This window comes from Dendrobates tinctorius, unplaced genomic scaffold, assembly GCF_039654945.1.
Source record: "Dendrobates tinctorius isolate UK_male_01 unplaced genomic scaffold, ASM3965494v1 ptg000147l, whole genome shotgun sequence".
NCBI lineage: Eukaryota > Metazoa > Chordata > Amphibia > Anura > Dendrobatidae > Dendrobates > Dendrobates tinctorius.
Genome location: NW_027361814.1, coordinates 8,998,721 through 9,017,472, shown reverse-complemented (window position 1 = coordinate 9,017,472; position 18,752 = coordinate 8,998,721). Strand labels below are relative to the sequence as shown.

Sequence of the window (18,752 nt, the reverse complement as noted above, 5' to 3'; positions counted from 1 at the left end):
AAACGACGATAGTATCCAGCCAGCCCCAGGAAGGCCCGCACGTCTTTTATCGTCTCGGTGGTAGGCCATCCCTGAATGGCAGCAACCTTTTCCAGGGACGGTCTAACACCCTCGGCAGAGACGACATGCTCCAGATATTCAATCTGGGTGCGAAACAGGTGGCATTTCTGGGGCTTCACCTTCAACCCGTACTTCTGCAGCTGGCCGAGCACCTGCCCCACCGCCGCAGGTGGTCCTCAAACGTGGCGGCATAGATGATTATGTCGTCCAGGTATATCAGCGTGGCCTCGAAGTTGAGATCCCCCAGACACCGCTCCATCAGCCACTGAAAGGTCCCCGGGGCATTGGCCAGCCCGAACGGCATTCGATTGAATTAGAACAGTCCCATAGGAAGAATGAACACCGTCTTAGCCCTGTCTTCTTCCGACATCGGCACCTGCCAATACACGCTGGCCAGATCTAACGTTGAAAAGTGCTTCGCCTTCCCCAAGGCAGACAGGGATTCTTCTATACGAGGCAACGGGTACAAGTCTTTGATGGTACAGGCATTCAGCTTTTTATAGTTCACGCAGAACCGCAGGGTGCTGTGGGAGAGAGGGTCCCAGTCGAGTGTCCGGGTCGGCGGTTGGTGCACTAGGGATGGAGATTGTCAGGGACAGAAGGGTAATAGCTGGGAAAGATAGACAAGAGGATGTAGTACCTAGAAATAACCACAAGATGGCAGGGGGGAGTAGTTCAGGACTCAACAGCAACTTAGAGATAGGAACCCAGAAGGGGAATTCCCGGGACAATGAGTCAGCAGACAGACACAGAGGCAGCTGGAGACAGTGGGAGCGACTGTGGGCAAGTGTAGATTACCAGGGAGAGACGAGACGCTTACTGAGGACTTCAGGGGGACGGCACCAAGACAAGCAGCTGAGACCTGCCTCCATGCTCCAGCCCGTGGCCGCTGCCGCCTCCCCACTTCAGCCAGCGGCTGCAGCCTACCCGCGGTCACCCGCGGCCGCTGCCTCTACGCTCCAGCCCACTGCAGCCGCCCCGCTCCCACCAGTGGCCGCAGCTGGTGCAGTGCTGTTGGCGGCCACTGCCCCGCCCCGGTCCACACCAGGGGTCGGTCCTCTGCTGGTCGCAAACTCCCCGTCGCAGCCGTTAGCTGTGCAGGTGGCCTGCCATTTTCCACCCCTCACCGCCGCCGCTTGCCCCAGTCCGGGGACTGCGGCCTATCCAGCCAAGGACTCCACCAAGGCCCGCGGGGCCCCCGTGTCATCAATGTGCCGGAACGCGCGAAGCTTTCGTCAACGCCTCAACAACTGGGCCCAGCAACTCTTCCGTCGAAAGGTCAGCAGAACGGCGAGGGACGTCGGGACAGCTAAGTAGACTTTAGACTTAAGGACCCGTAGTCGTGCACACCGCGGCCCTATAGTGACCGGCCATTGCCAGGAGTAGTCGTGTTCTACATTTCCGTGTTTGCTTGTTTAGAGCCCCCTGCGTGGGCAACCTGTGTTACCCCTGTTTTGGTGATCAGGCCGTGACTGAGGGAAGTCCCCTCAAGTCCCATAAACGAATCTTAAAAAAGCACCGTAGTTGTCTCGTGACTCGACGCTGCATCCTCCGTACCTGCTAGCACCACATTGCCATCGTTTTTGCGGACCAACATGATGGGAGCCGCCCATGGGCTCTGGCTCTCTCATATGACCCCCTTCCGCAGCATTTGGGCCAGCAAAGTTTCTACCTCCTGGTATAGTTGTTGGGGAATTTGTCTTTATCGTTCCTGTATGGGGGCCATTCCTGCCATGGGAATTCCGTGCGTGATGGCTGTGGTGCATCCAAAATCATCCTCATGGCTAGCGAATACCCCGTGATACTGTCCCAGTAGTGTTTCTACCTGGAGAAGTTGGGCGGGAGCCAGGCCAGAGAGTTCAGCCTGCATTCTTTCCAGGATGTTTTGGCCCTTTTTCTGAGTCGAGGACTCGGCAGCCTGCAGAGTTCGAATAGTCACTGCCCAAGGGTCCTCGGGTTTCCCTTTAATTGGACTGTAGGGGCTGGCAGCACCTCTTCCAACGGCCTCACCAGCTTGGCCACCTCGACCCGGGGCCTTAAGACGATGTCTTGGTCTTCTAGGTTGACACAGTGCACCAGGACGATCCCTCTCCGCACAGTGGCCAGGGAGCGGGCCACCAGTATGCTAGGAGGCAGGCGTTCTGAGTAGCATGGCTCCAGCTGCATCTCCACGCCCTCCAAAGGCACCGGGGCCCGGATGGGCAGGGCCACCACTGTCTGCCCGGGAGGCAGTATGAGCGGGGAGCCGTTGGCGCAATGACTTTGCCCAGTATCTCGCCCTCCTGGCAGTCCTGGAGAACTCGCGTCTCCCGCACCAACTGCTGGAAGACCTGCCCTTGGGCCATGCGGGAACCCCACTGGTTCAGAGTCTCTTGCGTCGGGTCATTGAGGAGTAAATTGCCAAACTCTCGCAGGATGATCATGCCCAGGATAACTGGATGTTTGTCATTGGTTTCTCCATGAGTCAGGACCACTCCCTGGCGTCCGAGGGATTTGCCACACAGCGTCATCTGCACCCAAACCACCCCGGTGACAGGGACCGGTAATTGATTGACGACTACCAGTTTTATCATGGGTCCCCACTGGGGTCTCACTGTCGAAAGTAAGGGAAATGCTGCCGAAAGTAAGTTGCAGGCATGGTCATTACTTGCGACCCTGTGTCCACTAGGCACCGTACGGCACGGCCCTCGACTTCTTCCCATACCACCGGACACTTTGCAACCAGATCTTCGGGACTTCCACCACCCCATGTCGTGGCTTCTGGCACCGAGCGGCGCCTCCCCAGCCCAGAGCCCTCTAGTTTAACGGCGGCCAGGGTGGGCGCCTCCCATGCCGTGGACACTCTTTTGCGAAGTGGCCCAGCTTCCCGCACTCATAGCACTGGGGCTGTGAGGACCGGCTGCTCCAAGCATTGCGAGACCCTCAGGGCCCGGGATTGAAACTAGGCCGCCCAGACGTGACCTTGGTTCTTCTCTTCACTTCGGTCAACTCGTCTCTGATGTTCTTCAGCTCTTGTTTCATCTCTTCTATCCATTGGGGCTCTCCGACAGCAGTCACAGCGGCCTCCACACTCCGGACCTTCCCTACAGGGACCGTCATTCCCTGCTCCTGCTCTCGTGCACGCGCCTGACTCCCCACCTCAGAGAAAGCTAAATGTGGGTTCACTCGGACCTGCCCCCGTAGTGCCTGCTTTATCAACGGGTCTCAGAGTCCAGTCGCGTAGGGTAATGTCGATGGGTCCTACACCTACGCCGTCCTTCCGCTCGATGGCCGTGTATAACTCTTGGAGGACATTCATATACTGGGTGATAGTCTCCCCCTCTCCCTGCATTCGAGTGAACAACCGGGTCCTCAACTCTCCCACATCTGTCGGATCCCCATGGGTCTCTTCCAGTATCCGCAAGACCCTAGCAAAGGTGTTGCGGTGTCCCGGGGGCCTCAACATTACTGAATCTCGGGCCTCCCCTTCTAATGCCATGAGAGCTACCTCGGCTTCCAGGTCAGGGTTCATCGGATGCATTCGGAAGAGGCCTCATATTCGCTCTGCCCAGCTCCACAGCATGGTTTTGGAGCCTGAGAACCCAGGTTGTTTAGCATAGCACCCAGAGAAATGCTAGACCGGGGTCCCTGGTTGCTTGCTGTGTCTATGGCCCTGCTCTGGCCTGGGGTGCCACTGTCCACGCTCGGAGACTGCATCCTGCCGACTATGCCAAATGTGGTAATAGCAGGTACGCAGGATGCAGTGACGAGACGCGAGACAGAAATGACTTTAAACGTTAACTTTTATAGATAAATGCCGTTAGGGCTATTGTTACACAACCAACAGAATAACAGTAGTTGTCCTCGCAGGGAGTCAATACACATAAACAAGGATTGGGAGAACACGACTAATCCGGCAAAGACCGGTCACTATATGGCCGCGGAGTGGCCAACTATGGGTCCTTAGTCACTATGTATCACTTATCCGTCCTGACGTCCCTTGGCGTTCTGTTCCACGGTGTGTCTATGTCACAGCAACTGGGCCCAGCCGCTGAAGATATGGCGTAGTCTTCGGGCGTTCTGACGCCAAGGAGGAGTAGGGGCACAACAGGCCCGCGGAGAGTTCTTTGGCAGGATGTCCCCCAGCGGAGGCAGCGGGATACCGCCTGGGAGTGGGAGAGTGGAGGCCGCAATTCCCTGACAGGGACTGGCAGCGGCGATGATAAGTGGCGGTTGATAGGCCACAGGCGCAGTCTGAGGCCACACTAGAGGATCCGCAGCGGGCACTGGCCCAGTCTCTACCGCGGACTGGAGCGGGGTGGTGGCAGCTGCGGGTGGCAAAGGAGGGGTCACCGCCGCGGTCAGGAGTGAAGCGGTGGTGGCTGCGGGCAGCAGCGAGGAGGCCGCAGCCGTGAGCTGGAGTGAGGCGGCGTCGGCCGTGGACGGCTGCGAGTAGGCCGCAGCCGAGAGCTAGAGTGAGGCAGCAGTCTTCTTTTGTCGGTAAGCTCGGCGCCGTCTCCCTGTGGTCCACCGAGAGCCTCCCTCCTGTCGCTGTCCTCATCTCTGGAAGCTGCTCATGACTCTCACTCTCTGGCCCTCCCCAAGTCTCCACCTCCTTCTCCCTCATTCTGCTGACTCACACAGTCTGGCCCTCTCCGCCCCTCTTCTCTGGACTCCTCCCCCAACGGCCCTGTCAGTCTCAGCAGTCCATCCCCTAGCTCTGCTCCCTGGAAACAGATACCCCAGGAACCTGGAAGACAGTCCCCTCGGTTCCGGCCCGGGTACTCGGCAGAGGCCTCTCCTCCTACAGCACCTCCAGCTGTTTATTCAGATGTTTATAGTTTACACTGCCATTATAGGTTGCAACGGCCGATATCATCTCATAAGCTGATAGAATATTGCTGGAATATGTGTTACTTCTCTGAATACAGCGACAGACTTCCATCTTGCCATGGCCATTTCCCTCTGTTCTTCTGCGTGTCGCTCCCTGGCCTCACAGGACTGCTCAGGCTTCTGGATGCCGCCTGAGTATTCAGGTAGTTGGTACCCACACCACTACTTTACATAGAATCATAGAATCATAGAATCGTAGAGTTGGAAGGGACCTCCTGGGCCATCTGGTCCAACCCCCTGCTCAAAGCAGGATTCGCTAAATCATCCCAGTCAGATGTCTGTCCAGCCTCTGTTTGAAGACTTCCATTGAAGGAGAACTCACCACTTCTCGTGGCAGCCTGTTCCACTCATTGATCACTCTAACTGTCAAAAAGTTTTTTCTAATATTTAATCTGTCTCCTCCCATTCAGTTTCATCCCATTGCTTCTAGTCTTTCCTTGTGCAAATGAGAATAAAGTTGATCCTTCTACAATGTGACAGCCCTTTAGATATTTGTAGACAGCTATTAAGTCTCCTCTCAGTCTTCTCTTTTGCAAACTAAACATTCCCAAATCCTGCAACCTTTCCTCATAAGACAGGGTTTGCAGACCGGTCACCATTCTGGTCGCTCTTTTCTGAACTTGCTCCAGTTTGTTGATGTCTTTTTTAAAATGTGGTGCCCAAAACTGGACACAATATTCCAGATGAGGTCTGACCAAAGAGGAGTAGAGGGAAATAATGACTTCACGTGATCTAGACTGTATGCTTCTGTTAATACATCCTAGAATTGCATTTGCCTTTTTTGCTGCTGCATCACACTGTTGACTCATATTCAGTCTGTGATCTATTAGTATACCCAAGTCTTTTTCACATGTGCTGTCACTTAGCCCTATTCCTCCCATTCTATATATGCTTTTTCCATTTTTATTGCCCAGATGTAGTACTTTGCATTTCTCCCTGTTAAAAACCATTCTGTTAGTTGCTGCCCACTTCTCCAGTTTATTTAAATCTTTTTGAATCCTCTCTCTCTCTTTTCTAGTATTAGCTATCCCTCCTAGCTTTGTGTCATCAGCAAATTTAATCAGTTTACCCTCAATTCCTTCATCTAAATCGTTGATAAAGATGTTGAACAATACAGGGCCCAGGACAGAGCCCTGTGGTACCCCACTTGAGACATTCTTCCAACTGGATGTGCAGCCATTTACGACCACTCTTTGGGTCCGATCACTAAGCCAGTTATGAATCCACCTAACAGTTGCCTTGTCCATTCCATACTTAATCATTTTTTCAATAAGGATTGTATGAGAGACTTTGTCAAATGCTTTGCTGAAGTCAAGATATACTATATCTACAGCATTTCCTTGATCCACCCAATCAGTGATACCGTCATAGAAGGAAATTAAGTTAGTCTGACATGACTTATTAGTTACAAACCCATGCTGACTCTGTTTAATCACTTCATTCTTATCCAGGTATTGACATACATGTTGTTTAATAATTTGTTCAAAGATCTTTCCTGGTATAGAAGTCAGACTCACCGGCCTATAGTTACCTGGGTCCACCTTCTTCCCCTTTTTGAAGATAGGAACAACATTTGCTCTTCTCCAGTCTTCTGGCACTTCTCCTGTTCTCCAAGAATTTTCAAAGATTATAGAGAGGGGTTCAAAAATTTCTTCTGCTATCTCCTTCAGTACTCTGGGGTGTAATTCATCTGGACCTGGAGACTTGAATTCATTTAGGCTAGCTAAGTGTTTCCTCACTATCTTTCTGTTTATAGATATCCTGGATTCTTCTATTCCCTTAATAGGACAGTGAATAACAGTTGATGTTACATTTCCTTTCTGAGAGAAAACAGATGCAAAATAGGAATTTAAAAGTTCAGCCTTCTCAACATCCTGTCTTACCATTTCATCATTTTCATCCTGTAAAAATCCTATAGCATCTTTGACTTTTCTTTTACTTTTGACATATCCCCAAAATCCTTTATTATTGCTTTTGACATCTCTTGCAAGCCTCAATTCATTTTCAGCTTTAGATAATCTGATTTGTGCCCTGCAGGTTCTGCAGACAGCATTATATTCTTCTTTAGATATGCCTCCCTCTTTCCATTTTATAAACATTTTTTTCTTCCTTTTTAGCATGTGCTTAAGTTCTGTGTTCATCCATCCTGGTTTCCTTAACTGCTTCCTATTCTTCCCTCTTTTCGGAATTGTTAACAACTGTGCTTTGAGAATTTCATTTTTCAAGATTTCCCATCCTTCCTGGACATTTTTGTCTTTAAGGATATCCAGCCATTGGATCCCTCCAATTCTCTTTCTGAATCCCTTAAAATCTGCCTTTCTGAAATCTAACCTTGACGTCTGAGTCTTCACAGGTCTTCCGCCTCTAGTTATCCAAAATTCTAAAATAGCATGGTCGCTACCTCCTAGGGTCCCAGCCACTTTTACCTCCTCAACCATTTCCTCCCTGTTTATAAGGATTAGATCCAAGGTAGCAGTTCCCCTTGTTTTCTCCCTTACCTTTTGGAAGATAAAGTTGTCAGCAAGAGAGGATAAGAATTTCCTTGACCTGTTAGTTTTGCCTGAGAGAGATTCCCAACAAATGTCTGGATAGTTGAAATCTCCCATGACAACTATGTCATATTTTTTGGAGAACTTGGCTATTTGATGCATAAAGAGTTCACCCATAGCTTCAGCTTGCACAGGCGGCCTGTAGTAAATGCCTACAATGGTGTCCTTTCCATTGTTCTGTCCTTGTATTCTTACCCAAACAGTTTCCACAGAACTCCCAGTCTCTGAAGCTTCAATCTCTGTGCAGATATACGCGTTTCTAACATACAATGCGACACCCCCTCCTCGTTTATCAAGTCTGTTTCTTGCAAATAAGTTGTATCCTTCTAGTCTTGTATTCCAATCATGTGTATTGTCCCACCAAGTTTCAGTGATTCCAATGACATCATATTTCTTTTCCTGTGTTAGTAGTTCCAATTCTCCTTGTTTGTTGCCCATGCTTTGTGCATTAGTATAGAAACATTTTAGTTTGTGATTGGTTTCTCTTTCTCCAATATTTTTATTAATTAGATTCTTTCGTCTTTGTTCTTCCTTTCCACTTCTAATAGCAGAGTTCTCAATAGCATTTGTCAGGTGTATGGCTTTTTCTGGTCTTTCGCTTCCCTTCCCATGTTGTTCTAGTTTAAAGCTCTCCTTACAAGTGTAGCAAGGCGACTTCCAAATACATGCTTACCAGTCTTCGTAAGGTGCACCCCATCTCTAGCAAGTAGTCCATCGTATAAGTAGTTCACTCCGTGATCCAGAAATCCAAATCGTTGCTGACAGCACCATCGACGTAGCCAGTTGTTCACCTGCAGAATCTTATTCCACCTCCTTGTTCCATGGCCATCCACTGGGAGGATGGAAGAGAAGACCACCTGCGCTCCCAGTTCTTTCACTTTCTTGCCTAAGTCTTCAAAGTCTCTGCAGATGGTTTCCAGGTCGTTTCTTGCAGTGTCATTTGTCCCCACATGTAGTAGCAGGGACATGCTGGACTCTGTTACATCTGGTCTTCTGACAAACTAAGCTCTGCTTTACATGATGGCCTTTGCTAAAGCCAGATAGTGTGTCTCCTGACAAACCCACCACAATCACAATCAGGGCTTATCTTCAATCTGGACAGTGTGTCTTCTTACACATCCAGCTCTGCTACGTATCCTGGGCTGGGCTACAGCTGGACAGTCTGTCTGCTGACAAATCCACATTTGCTCCACATGTTTGGCCCTTCTACATCTAGATTGAGTGTCTCCTCACCTACCCAATTCTGCTGTAAGGAGGTTAATTGGACCGTGGGTACCTGCATGCCTGTTCCTGAACTAGGAAGGCTGCATCCTCTGCTTCCGGGGGGATGCCTGAGTGAGGCAGACCTTCCCCTGCTGCAGGAGGGAAGGAGAAGAGAGACCGGGTTTCCTGCTGTCAGAAGGGGGCGGGGAGAGCCTAAGGAGAGCACTCTGACACAGGGGTGTAAGAAGAAAAAGCGCGCGCTGCAGGAGAAGTTGGCGCCAAGTAAGTGCAGAGCAGAGAAGAGCACAGTCTGCTTCCCCCACCAGAGAATGCTGGCCCTGTGACAGGCCGTGCTGCTGCTGTCCAGTATAGGAGCTGTAGTGCTGGGGGGATTAGCATGCCAGCAGTGAAGAGCTGTGCAGAGCCGTGCCAGCAGAGCGGAGTGTGCGGAGTTAAGCCAGGTGCCGTACTCTATGAAACAGAGAGCACCGCACCCGCTCTGCCCGAGAGTGACTGCATACTTGACAGAACCCTGCATTCAGGTCCATCTTTTGTGGACAACCGACTGCCAGCTCCCTGCTACCCTCCACGCTAGGAGGTAACCCTAGTTGAAGGCAGAGACTGCACTGAGTGTGCGATTCAGAGAGAGATGGACGGCTAGGTCAGAGCCTGACTACTAAGGACTTGTGTACGCCGCGGAGTGAGGTCTCGTTCCGGCAGTATCTAACGTTGGACTCAATACCGTGCCAGACATCGTTTAGTTACGGGAAATCTGCCTGCCATACAGAGACTGCAACAAGATGACCTGCGCCGCTGTTGTCGGTGCCACCGTTGGATTCCCGCCTGTCAGAGACTGCATCAAGATGACCCACGCCATTGTTGCCGGTGCCACCATTGGAACCCTGAACTTCCTCACAACAGAAGACTACAGTCCGGTAAGTTTAACCTCTTTATTACTGAACTCTTGTTCGTCCCTCACCTACCCTGCCAACCTTCTAGTTCTGCCCCATTCCTTACCGTCACCCTACAGTCCCTCACTCCCTGCGTGGAGTACATCCCCCTGTAAATAAACCTGTTTAACCCTTGCTCTGCCTCCCCGTGCATGACTGCATCCTGCGTTCCTGCAGGTTATTACACTGCTACATAAACTTTTCTCTATTCTTCCAAGATATCTGTCTACATACTCAGCTCTGCTATTCCATGACCAGGATGCCGTCAATCATTTTCAGCTCTTCCTTCCTGCAGCTGACGTTCTGCCTTCACAGCCACCGTTCCTCCAGCCGTCATCCAGCTTTCCAACCTCCATTGCTTCGGCTCCTCTCCTCGCTGCTGCATCATCATCATCATCATCGGTCCATGCTGCATTGTATCTGCTTATCTGGACCAAAGGATTTGGGACGTACCTCTCCAGGTCAGACAGGATAATATGGCAATGCTGTACTTACCAAAATTTCATTTATTACATACATATTTTCAGTGTTTGCATACATTTTGACCCTCTTCTGAGTGCGGTCGAATAATTTCACATTAACATTTTTTCGATCTGTTTTCTGTTCTTGTGCTGTTCAGGTGTATTAGACTGCGTCTGAGTGTCCTCCTCCACCTGACAGTGATGCACGTCAGGGCGCACATTCGCTCTACCGGCACCATTATAGTCTATGACACCGCCAAAAAATAAATAAATAAATATGTCCAAATTCCATTTTGCGGGGAGCTCAAACGTAAGCCCCAACAACGGAGCCACCAAACAAGTGCAGAAACACAATGTGAAAGCCCCCTTGCACATACGGACCAAAAAATGGATGAAAATCTGATCCAGCATTCATGAATAAGCATCATTTATTTTTCCGTGACATGTCTCCTTTTTTTTTTGTTTGTTCTTTTGCTGCCACTTGGTCCACAAATGAACAGGGACCTGCAAACGGCCCTATAAGAGTACCATCTTATATTATGACCTCTTGCTTATATTCTCCTTGTATTTTTACAATGATTTGTACCATGATTTGAATTGATATATAAAAAAAAACTTTACGATCTTGGTATAAAAACCAGACCTGTGTATTACGAATGTGAAGTTCTTTTGATTATACTGCCCTCTTGAGGTTGTTGTGCATTATACATGGCTGTGCACGTATGTACCTTACCAATTTCAACATATATATTAAAATGGTGTGCTTCTCATGACAAATGTCTCCACTCCAGTAATGGATCATTAATGGATGTTTTTGAAAAATACAATGGTCTGTGCCGATATATACAGTACTGAGTGCATTTACTGAACATACATTTCAGCAGGCCAACATTTCGGATATTAAAATCATTTTTTCAAGCCGGTGTTATAAAGTATTCTAATTTACTGATATAATGACTCTTGTGTTCTCATTGGCTGTAAGCCATAATCATCAACATTAACAGAAATAAACATGTGAAATTGATCACTCTGTGTGTAATGACTCTATAGAATATTCACTTTTTGTATTGAAGAACTGAAATAAATTAACTTTTTGATGATATTCTAATTTTGTGAGATGCACCTGTATATATAAAATTGCAGCTAGAAATCCAAGTGCCAGAATACGACCATTCCAAACAACTAGATTGTAAAGCACCTTCAATAACATCAATAGTCACCTGTGGCAGGTTTAAGGACCTTTAAACACGGTTGTGATTAAGTGGGTAAGCAAATTAAGCACCCAGCATCTCACCCTCGCAGTGACACTTCCCTGCTATTCTCTCCTTTGGATCAGCAGCGAGACTGACTGTTTCTCCAACACCACACAGAGCCAATTTATCAGTCTCTTATAGGAGCTGCAAAAGTCGGAATAAAGGTATGGGAGTGACCATTCCCACCCTGGCTCTTTGGCCGTTCCTAAATTCTTGACCTAAAATCCGGTCCAAGAAAAAAAAAACCTATGAGCAACCTGTCATTATTGGAGCCTTCGTTCCAGGATCTAAATCACTGAGGCCAGCCACCTTGGTGACATATACCTTCCATTTAAGATTTTACCACCTGCTTTTCTACATGGGCTAAGAACTAGCAGGCAGGTATTTGTTAACTACCTGCTTGTTCTACCAGTTGTGGATCCCTGCTGGCACAGCGGGGTCACTGACCAGTCCTGTCGGTGAGTCCCCAGCTTCCGTTGAACTCACATCAACAGAGCAGCGGCTTTTTTTCTGCTCTGCTCCGTCGATGGGGTGTTTCGATGTCATGCTGATTGACAGCCAGCACTAACTGCAGGGAGCCGGCTGTCAATCAGCATAATGTCGTCAGTCATGCCCTGTCGACAGAGCAGAATGGAAGAGTAAGAGCTGCTGTGTTGATGTGGAGCAGCTGAATCATCATTGACCGCTCTCTGCCACCATTGGGAAGAACAGGTAGGTAGTAGCTAGTTTTGAGACCCATAGTAAAAAAACAACTCCTGGACAACCCCTTTAAATAAAAGATTTAACCTTTTTGGATACTTTTAGGATGGAACTGTAGCTCCATTTTCATGCATTCTCTAAACTTGTAGGAGCTATGGAGTTTGTTTATTTTATGTTGAAGATGAACTCTTAAAGGGGCAGTCTACTTTTGAGGACTTTTTTTTATTTCATTGCATGTATTTGGAGGTAAATATTATTTTTGCAATTGAGTTTCTTGCACCATTTTGCTTTTATAGACTCTTTGCTTTCTGGTACATTCAACTTTGATGTGGTCAGAAATCAGCTGACAGGAGCTCAGGAAAAGCCAAATAAAAAGTTACAAACTCTGCCATTACACTGCCATAGCAGCTGACTGATGAATTCTTAGTTAACCTGTTCTGCAGCTAGCAACAGACAATGCAACTCAGAGGCTGTAAGAAAGCAAACGGTGCAACATTTTTAATGAACCTCAACTGCTAAAATGATTTTCAGCCCCAATTACAAGCACTTAAACTAAATGAAAAATGTGGACAGCCCCTTTAATTAGACGGAACTTACTTATTTTCTAGCAGCTAATACAGTAAAGGGTTTTTACAAAATTCACTCTGCTAAGAACAGGTATAGAGGGTAATAAAACACAATCTGTGAATCAGTTTCAGCCAAAACGGCTGAAACAATCCAATTTTGATAAATCTGCTATTTTGCTCAGTAACACAATGGGTAAAAGAAAATGAATAATTCCCAGCTTTTGCCTTAGTTTTCTTCCCTTCTTTTGCGTCGTTTTTCCAAAAAATGCTGCAATTTCAGGCTAACTCAACATGTCAATGCAATGTCACCAAAGTCAGACCTTTAGATGTACCTGGGTCAAATCTCAAGTTTCATACCAGGTCTTCAAATTATCTTTAGTGATGAGCGCAAGTGCTCGTTACTCGAGTCTGCCTAGGGTGCTCGGGTGTGGACCGAGTTTCGCGGGAACTCGAGTCCCCGCGACCGCATGTTTCACAGCTGTTAGGCAGCCACAAAACATGCAGGGATTGACTGACATACACCGGCAATCCCTACATGTTTGGTCACTGTCTAACAGCCACGAAACATGCGGCCGCGGGGACTCAAACGTCTCTCGAGCACCCGCGATTCTCGGTCCATACCCGAGCACCCTAGACAAACTCGAGTAATGAGCACTTGCGCTCATCACTAATTATCATATCACTATTAAAATACCGCAATCATTCTAAGTGGCAGAGGGGTCATTGGGACGAGGTAGGCATTAGGCCACATGGGCGTTTGCAATCTCTACACCTCCGGTTTCGATGCTCTGCACCATGCGAACCCCCTCTCGTGCATTCGACCGTACAGCTCTGCCGTCATCACAGTAGAAGCCACTTAATATTTCTTACCTTTAAAACATAATACATCTGGAAAATATGTCTTTTTTTCGGTTTTCGGACATCTTATGCTTCTCTCGCTTTGCAGTTTCGTAGAAGTAGATGCTTTAGGTTTGCTGTAGCAATGATGACTTGAAAGTAAAATAAAACAGTATGAAACTTCAAGATAGATTGTAGGGGACGGACACAAGTGAAGTGTTTGTGCTTTTCTCTATAATGAATGTATACGGATTATATACTGTTAGAAATGATAGCAATTGGATAGATTGAACTGTCCAAGATAAATGGGTCCAGGATGCTTTGTAGACACCACAACCAGAACTTCACCTTTAGAAACTACATGAACCATAGAGCAGAACGTACGCTCCTTCTCTTTCTGTCCCCCCTCTCTGGTGCACATGGACGAGAATGGATGTAAAAGACGAGGAATTGGTTAGAGCGCTGATAGATTGAACTGTCCAAGATAAATGGATCCAGGAAGCTTTGAAGACACCACATCCAGAACTTTATCTTCAGAAACAACATCAGCCACAAAGCAGAACATACGCTCCTTCTCCTTTCTATCCCCCTCTCTGGAGCACATGGATGGGAATGGATGTAAAAAACGAGGAATTGGTTTGGGCGCTGCTATATTAAACAGTTCAAGGTAAATAGGTCAAGGATGCTTTGTAGATGCCACAACCAGAACTTCACTTTCAGAAAGGAGCAGTCACAGAGCAGAACGTACGCTCCTTCTCCATTTATCCCCCTCTCTAGTGCACATGGACAAGAATGAATGTAACAGACGAGCAATTGGTTAGAGCGGTGCTAGATTGAACAGTCCAAGATAAATGGGTCCAGGAAGCTTCGTTGACACCACAACCAGAACTTCATCTTGAGAAAAAATATCAACCACAGGGCAGAACGTACGCTCCTTCTCCTTCTGTTCCCCTCTCTGGTGCACATGAAACGAGAATGGATGTAAAAGACGAGCGATTGGTTAGAGCGCTGCAAGATTGAACCGTCCAAGATAAATGGGTCCAGGATGCTTTGTAGACACCACAACCAGAACTTCACTTTCAGAAACGACACCAGTCACAGAGCAGAACGCACGCTCCTTCTCTTTTTATCCCCCTCTCTGAAGCACATGGACGAGAATGGATGTAAAAGACGAGCGGACTTCTTTACAGAAGCAATTTAATACCTGCTTAGCAGGAAACCTAAGTGGATCCATTTGTCGTGAATCAGTTGAGTATTTCCCAGGCAAAGCTTTTGCTGTGTCTTCTTATTTACTGCTGTAAAAGCCAGCAGAGCACCACTGCAGCCGGAGTCAAGAAAAATACATTTTGGCTTTGCTATATAATGCATTCAGTTCATTAAGCTTCATTTGCTGTCTGGTCCATTCTGTAAAGGTGTCGTACCGAGGTAGGATGACCCTAAATGAGAAGAGACAGAAGACAAAAAGAGGGGGATGCCTTCAAATATTTACAGATCAACAGAAATGCTTTGTATGTAATTACTTATACTGAACTCCATAACTCTCTGTAGACCTATAAGGGCCAATTCATCAAAGCTTTTGTGCCACAAAAGTGTCGGAAAACCTTTGAAAAGTCACAAAATATTTGAGACTTTTCGCGTTTTTACACCAGTTTGAATCAACTCCGCCAATATGGTTGGAACTGGAAAGGGGCCCGGGACGTGGTGGTGAGTGAACGAGAACAACGTCCAATTCATCCAAACTGCCGGTGTTTTGCATGGCCGAAATGCTACTCCAGTGTCTGTCCCAAGGGGACTCATGGAGTCGCATGCCACTTAGAAAAAGAAAAAAAAATTAATTAGGTAGCATGCGCTTAGCAGAAAGCAGCCCAGTAAGTGACATATCGCTGGAATCAGCGTCTCAGTCTCTACATTAGGTATGGACGGGGTCATACAGAGCTCTGCATTCAGAGCACCGCTGTGTCTTCAGCAGAGAAAACACAGATTTGATCAAAACTGCAGCAAGCAGCCAAATAATTGAATCATCACTAGAATCAAGGTCTCTGCCCCTACATCATGCTCTTCTTAGATGGGTTGGCAAAAACCTGGGTGATAGATTCCCTTTAAAAGCAATGCTTCCAATCATAAATTCATCATTTTTCATACATAATAATTTGTTTGCATCTCTTTTTAATATCTCTCTCGTTCGCTCGGACTCTTACCTTGTACAAAGTGCGGAAGATCTAAGACCATAATATAAAAGCTAAAGAGAAAAATAAAAACAAAAATAAAAACTGGAATAAGAGGGAAGAGAGAAAAAGAGAAATTTGTTTTGTTAGTAAGATATCTCAAGTTGGTGGCAAATTTTATTAATACAAGATCCTTTCATGCCTGGGTAAGTTGCAATCAGAGGAGTCTAGCAGCGGCTTACTTCACGTTCTAAATCAACAAGGCATGCACGCTCGGAAAAAACAAGTGTGCATGTGTATGGGGGAAACGGGAGCAATAGCCATCAGCCCAACAAACCATCAAGATGACAGGGATCTAAGGTATATGGGCGACTTTGGAAAATGACATTTCCCACCCACAGTGACACCCAAAGGTCAATAACAATGTCGCCATTTTGATACGAAAGCTGTAGAAAGTTTCACTCTTCGTTTTTACCTTTTCTTCTAATTCCTTTATTTGTCGCTTTTGAAATTCTAATCTTTCCTCGAGCTCCTTTATTCTCTGAAAAAGAAATGTAATATAGTGAGAGGACTCTGTGGGAGACCTAGAAGTCTACAGAGCTTGTACGTTACTTTTTTCCATGTTTGAAACTATTTTTACTATCGGAACATATTAAAGATTTCTCAGTTTATTGGGTTTTAAAAGCTGCTACGTTCTTGAGCAGTCATTAAAGGGAATTTGTCAACAGGTATTTTCTATGCAATCTTGATTCCGGCGATGTGCCACTTGTGTGCTGTTGTCTCAATGCAATGAGTGTTCTATCAGCAGAAGATTATTAGTCCTGGTCCAACTCCACCTCCAGCACTTATTGGCATCAGAAAACCGTGGTTTGGGCAGGAACAGCTTTCTAAGCTCTGCTACATGCTACATCACAACGGCTGCACCCAGTTAGCTAAGGCTACTTTCACACTTGCGCTTTTTGCGCTGCGCACCGTGTGCAGTGCAAACGCACATAAAAAACGCATCATGCGATTTTGTGCATTTTTTGCGGTTTTGTGCGCGTTTTTAAAAAAAAAACGCATTTTTTTTTGCATTGACAGCGCACCCATAGACTATAATGGGTGGTTGGGTGAAAAAAAGGCATTGTGTGTGCTTGCGTTTTTTGGGGGGCAAGAGTGCATTTTGTGCACCCGAGCGCACACTACAAAAAAACGCATGCGCATACAAACGCGTACAAACGAATGTGTATGCGCACCCATGTTAAAAATAGGAAAAAAAAACGCATGCATTTTTTTGCACGAAAAAACAGCGCAAAAAAACGCAAGTGTGAAACCAGCCTAAGTCATACATCGCTGGAATCAGGATCTCTTCCTACATTATGCTGCGCTCAGATAAGGTAGCAAAAACTTAGTGACAGATTCCCTTTTAAGCCAGGGTGCGCTTTCTGTCCTGAAACAGCGCCACTCTTGTCCACAGGCCATGTCTGGTACTACATCTCTTCCAGACTGAAGTGAATAGAGTTCAAGGACAAGAGAGGTGTGTCTGCTGAACAAATTACAGACACATTTTTGCAATTCTGGGCAACCACACTAAACGATTTAGATGATTGGGTTTGCTGAATTAACCCCTTAAAAATCCAACTTTTTTTTTATCAGTTTTTCATCCTCACTCTGAAAAGCAAATTTTTATTTTTTCATTGTTATATTTAACAATGCGCCTGGGTTTTTTTTGTAGGAAAAACTGTATTTACTAAGGCCACGTTCACACGTTCAGTGTTTGTAAGCCAAAATCAGGAGGGGGTGAAAAATACAGAAGTGGTGTAGAATACTGACCAAAACAGGATTTTTGGGTTGCTTACCGTAAAATCTGTTTCTCGGAGCCTTCATTGGGGGACACAGAGACCATGGGTGTATGCTGCTGCCACTAGGAGGCTGACACTATGCACAAAAAAAGGTTAGCTCCTCCTCCGCAGTGTACACCCCACCGACCGGCAGGAAGTTCCTCAGTTAGTGAGAAAGCAGTAGGAGAAGTAACAGAATAGATTGAAAACAGAACAGACAACTCAAACCAACCAACATAATAACAAGAGTTGTAGAACATGGGAGGGTGCTGTGTCCCCCAATGAAGGCTCCGAGAAACAGATTTTACGGTAAGCAACCCAAAAATCCTGTTTTCTCGTTCGCCTTATTGGGGGACACAGAGACCATGGGACGTCCCAAAGCAGTCCCTGGGGTGGGAAAAACAAACTTCCATCAGGCCAGCGGACTCACTACCGCAGCCTGAAGGATCCTTCTACCTAGACTGGCATCTGCCGAAGCGTAGGTATGGACCTTGTAGAATTTTACAAACGTGTGAACCGATGACCAGGTTGCAGCTTCGTAAAGCTGCAGCGCGGAAGCTCTGTGACGTACCACCTAGGAGGCACCCACTGCCCGGGTAGAGTGCGCTCTAATTCCCGGAAGAACCACTCGTTGTTTGACCCGGTAGGCCTCCAAAATTGCCGATCTGATCCAGCGAGCAATAGTAGCTTTGGAGGCCGGGTGACCTTTCCGCGCCCCATCTGGAATGATGAAGAAAGAATCTGTCTTCCGCAAGAAGTCATCCTAGTTAGGTAGACATTCATCTCCCTGACCAAGTCCAGCTTGTTCAAGGACCGCTCCCGAGGGTGAGCTGGACCCGGACAAAAGGACGGGAGAACAATGTCCTCATTCAGGTGGAAAGTGGACACAATCTTAGGAAGGAAAGAGGGCGGAGGCCGCAGAACTACCTTGTCCTGGTAGAATACAAAGAGAGCGGCAAGAGAGGGCCGCCAATTCCGACGCGCGCCGGATGGAGGTGATGGCTGCCAGAAAGGCTACTTTCCACGAAAGGAGAGAAAGGGAAACATCCCAGAGAGGTTTAAAGGAAGGACCTTGCAGAACCTCGAGAACCAGATTAAGATCCCATGGATCTACGGGCGCTCGGTACGGAGGAACCATGTGAGCCACACCTTGACGGAAGGTTTTAACCTGAGGACGGGAGCCGTCTTCCGAAATAAAATGGACAGCGCCGACACTTGACCCTTTAAAGAGCTGAGGGCAAGACCCGCATCCAGCCCCGCTTGAAGGAACGCCAGGACAGAAGGGAGCGAAAAAACACATGGGCGGAATGTCATTGA

General features: G+C 47.3%; 1 protein-coding gene across 1 annotated transcript in view; it reads right to left on the bottom strand.

The window, feature by feature from the left end:
• Positions 1-18,752, bottom strand: part of JAKMIP3 (Janus kinase and microtubule interacting protein 3) — a 194,596-nt gene that overhangs the window by 33,665 nt on the left and 142,179 nt on the right. The window contains exons 20-22 of the mRNA XM_073546384.1: positions 16,091-16,156; positions 15,649-15,720; positions 13,484-14,886 (exon numbers count right to left, since the gene is read on the bottom strand). Of these exons, the coding sequence (XP_073402485.1) occupies positions 15,670-15,720; positions 16,091-16,156 (117 nt within the window). The 3' untranslated portion in view covers positions 13,484-14,886; positions 15,649-15,669. The remainder of the gene's footprint in view (positions 1-13,483; positions 14,887-15,648; positions 15,721-16,090; positions 16,157-18,752) is intronic.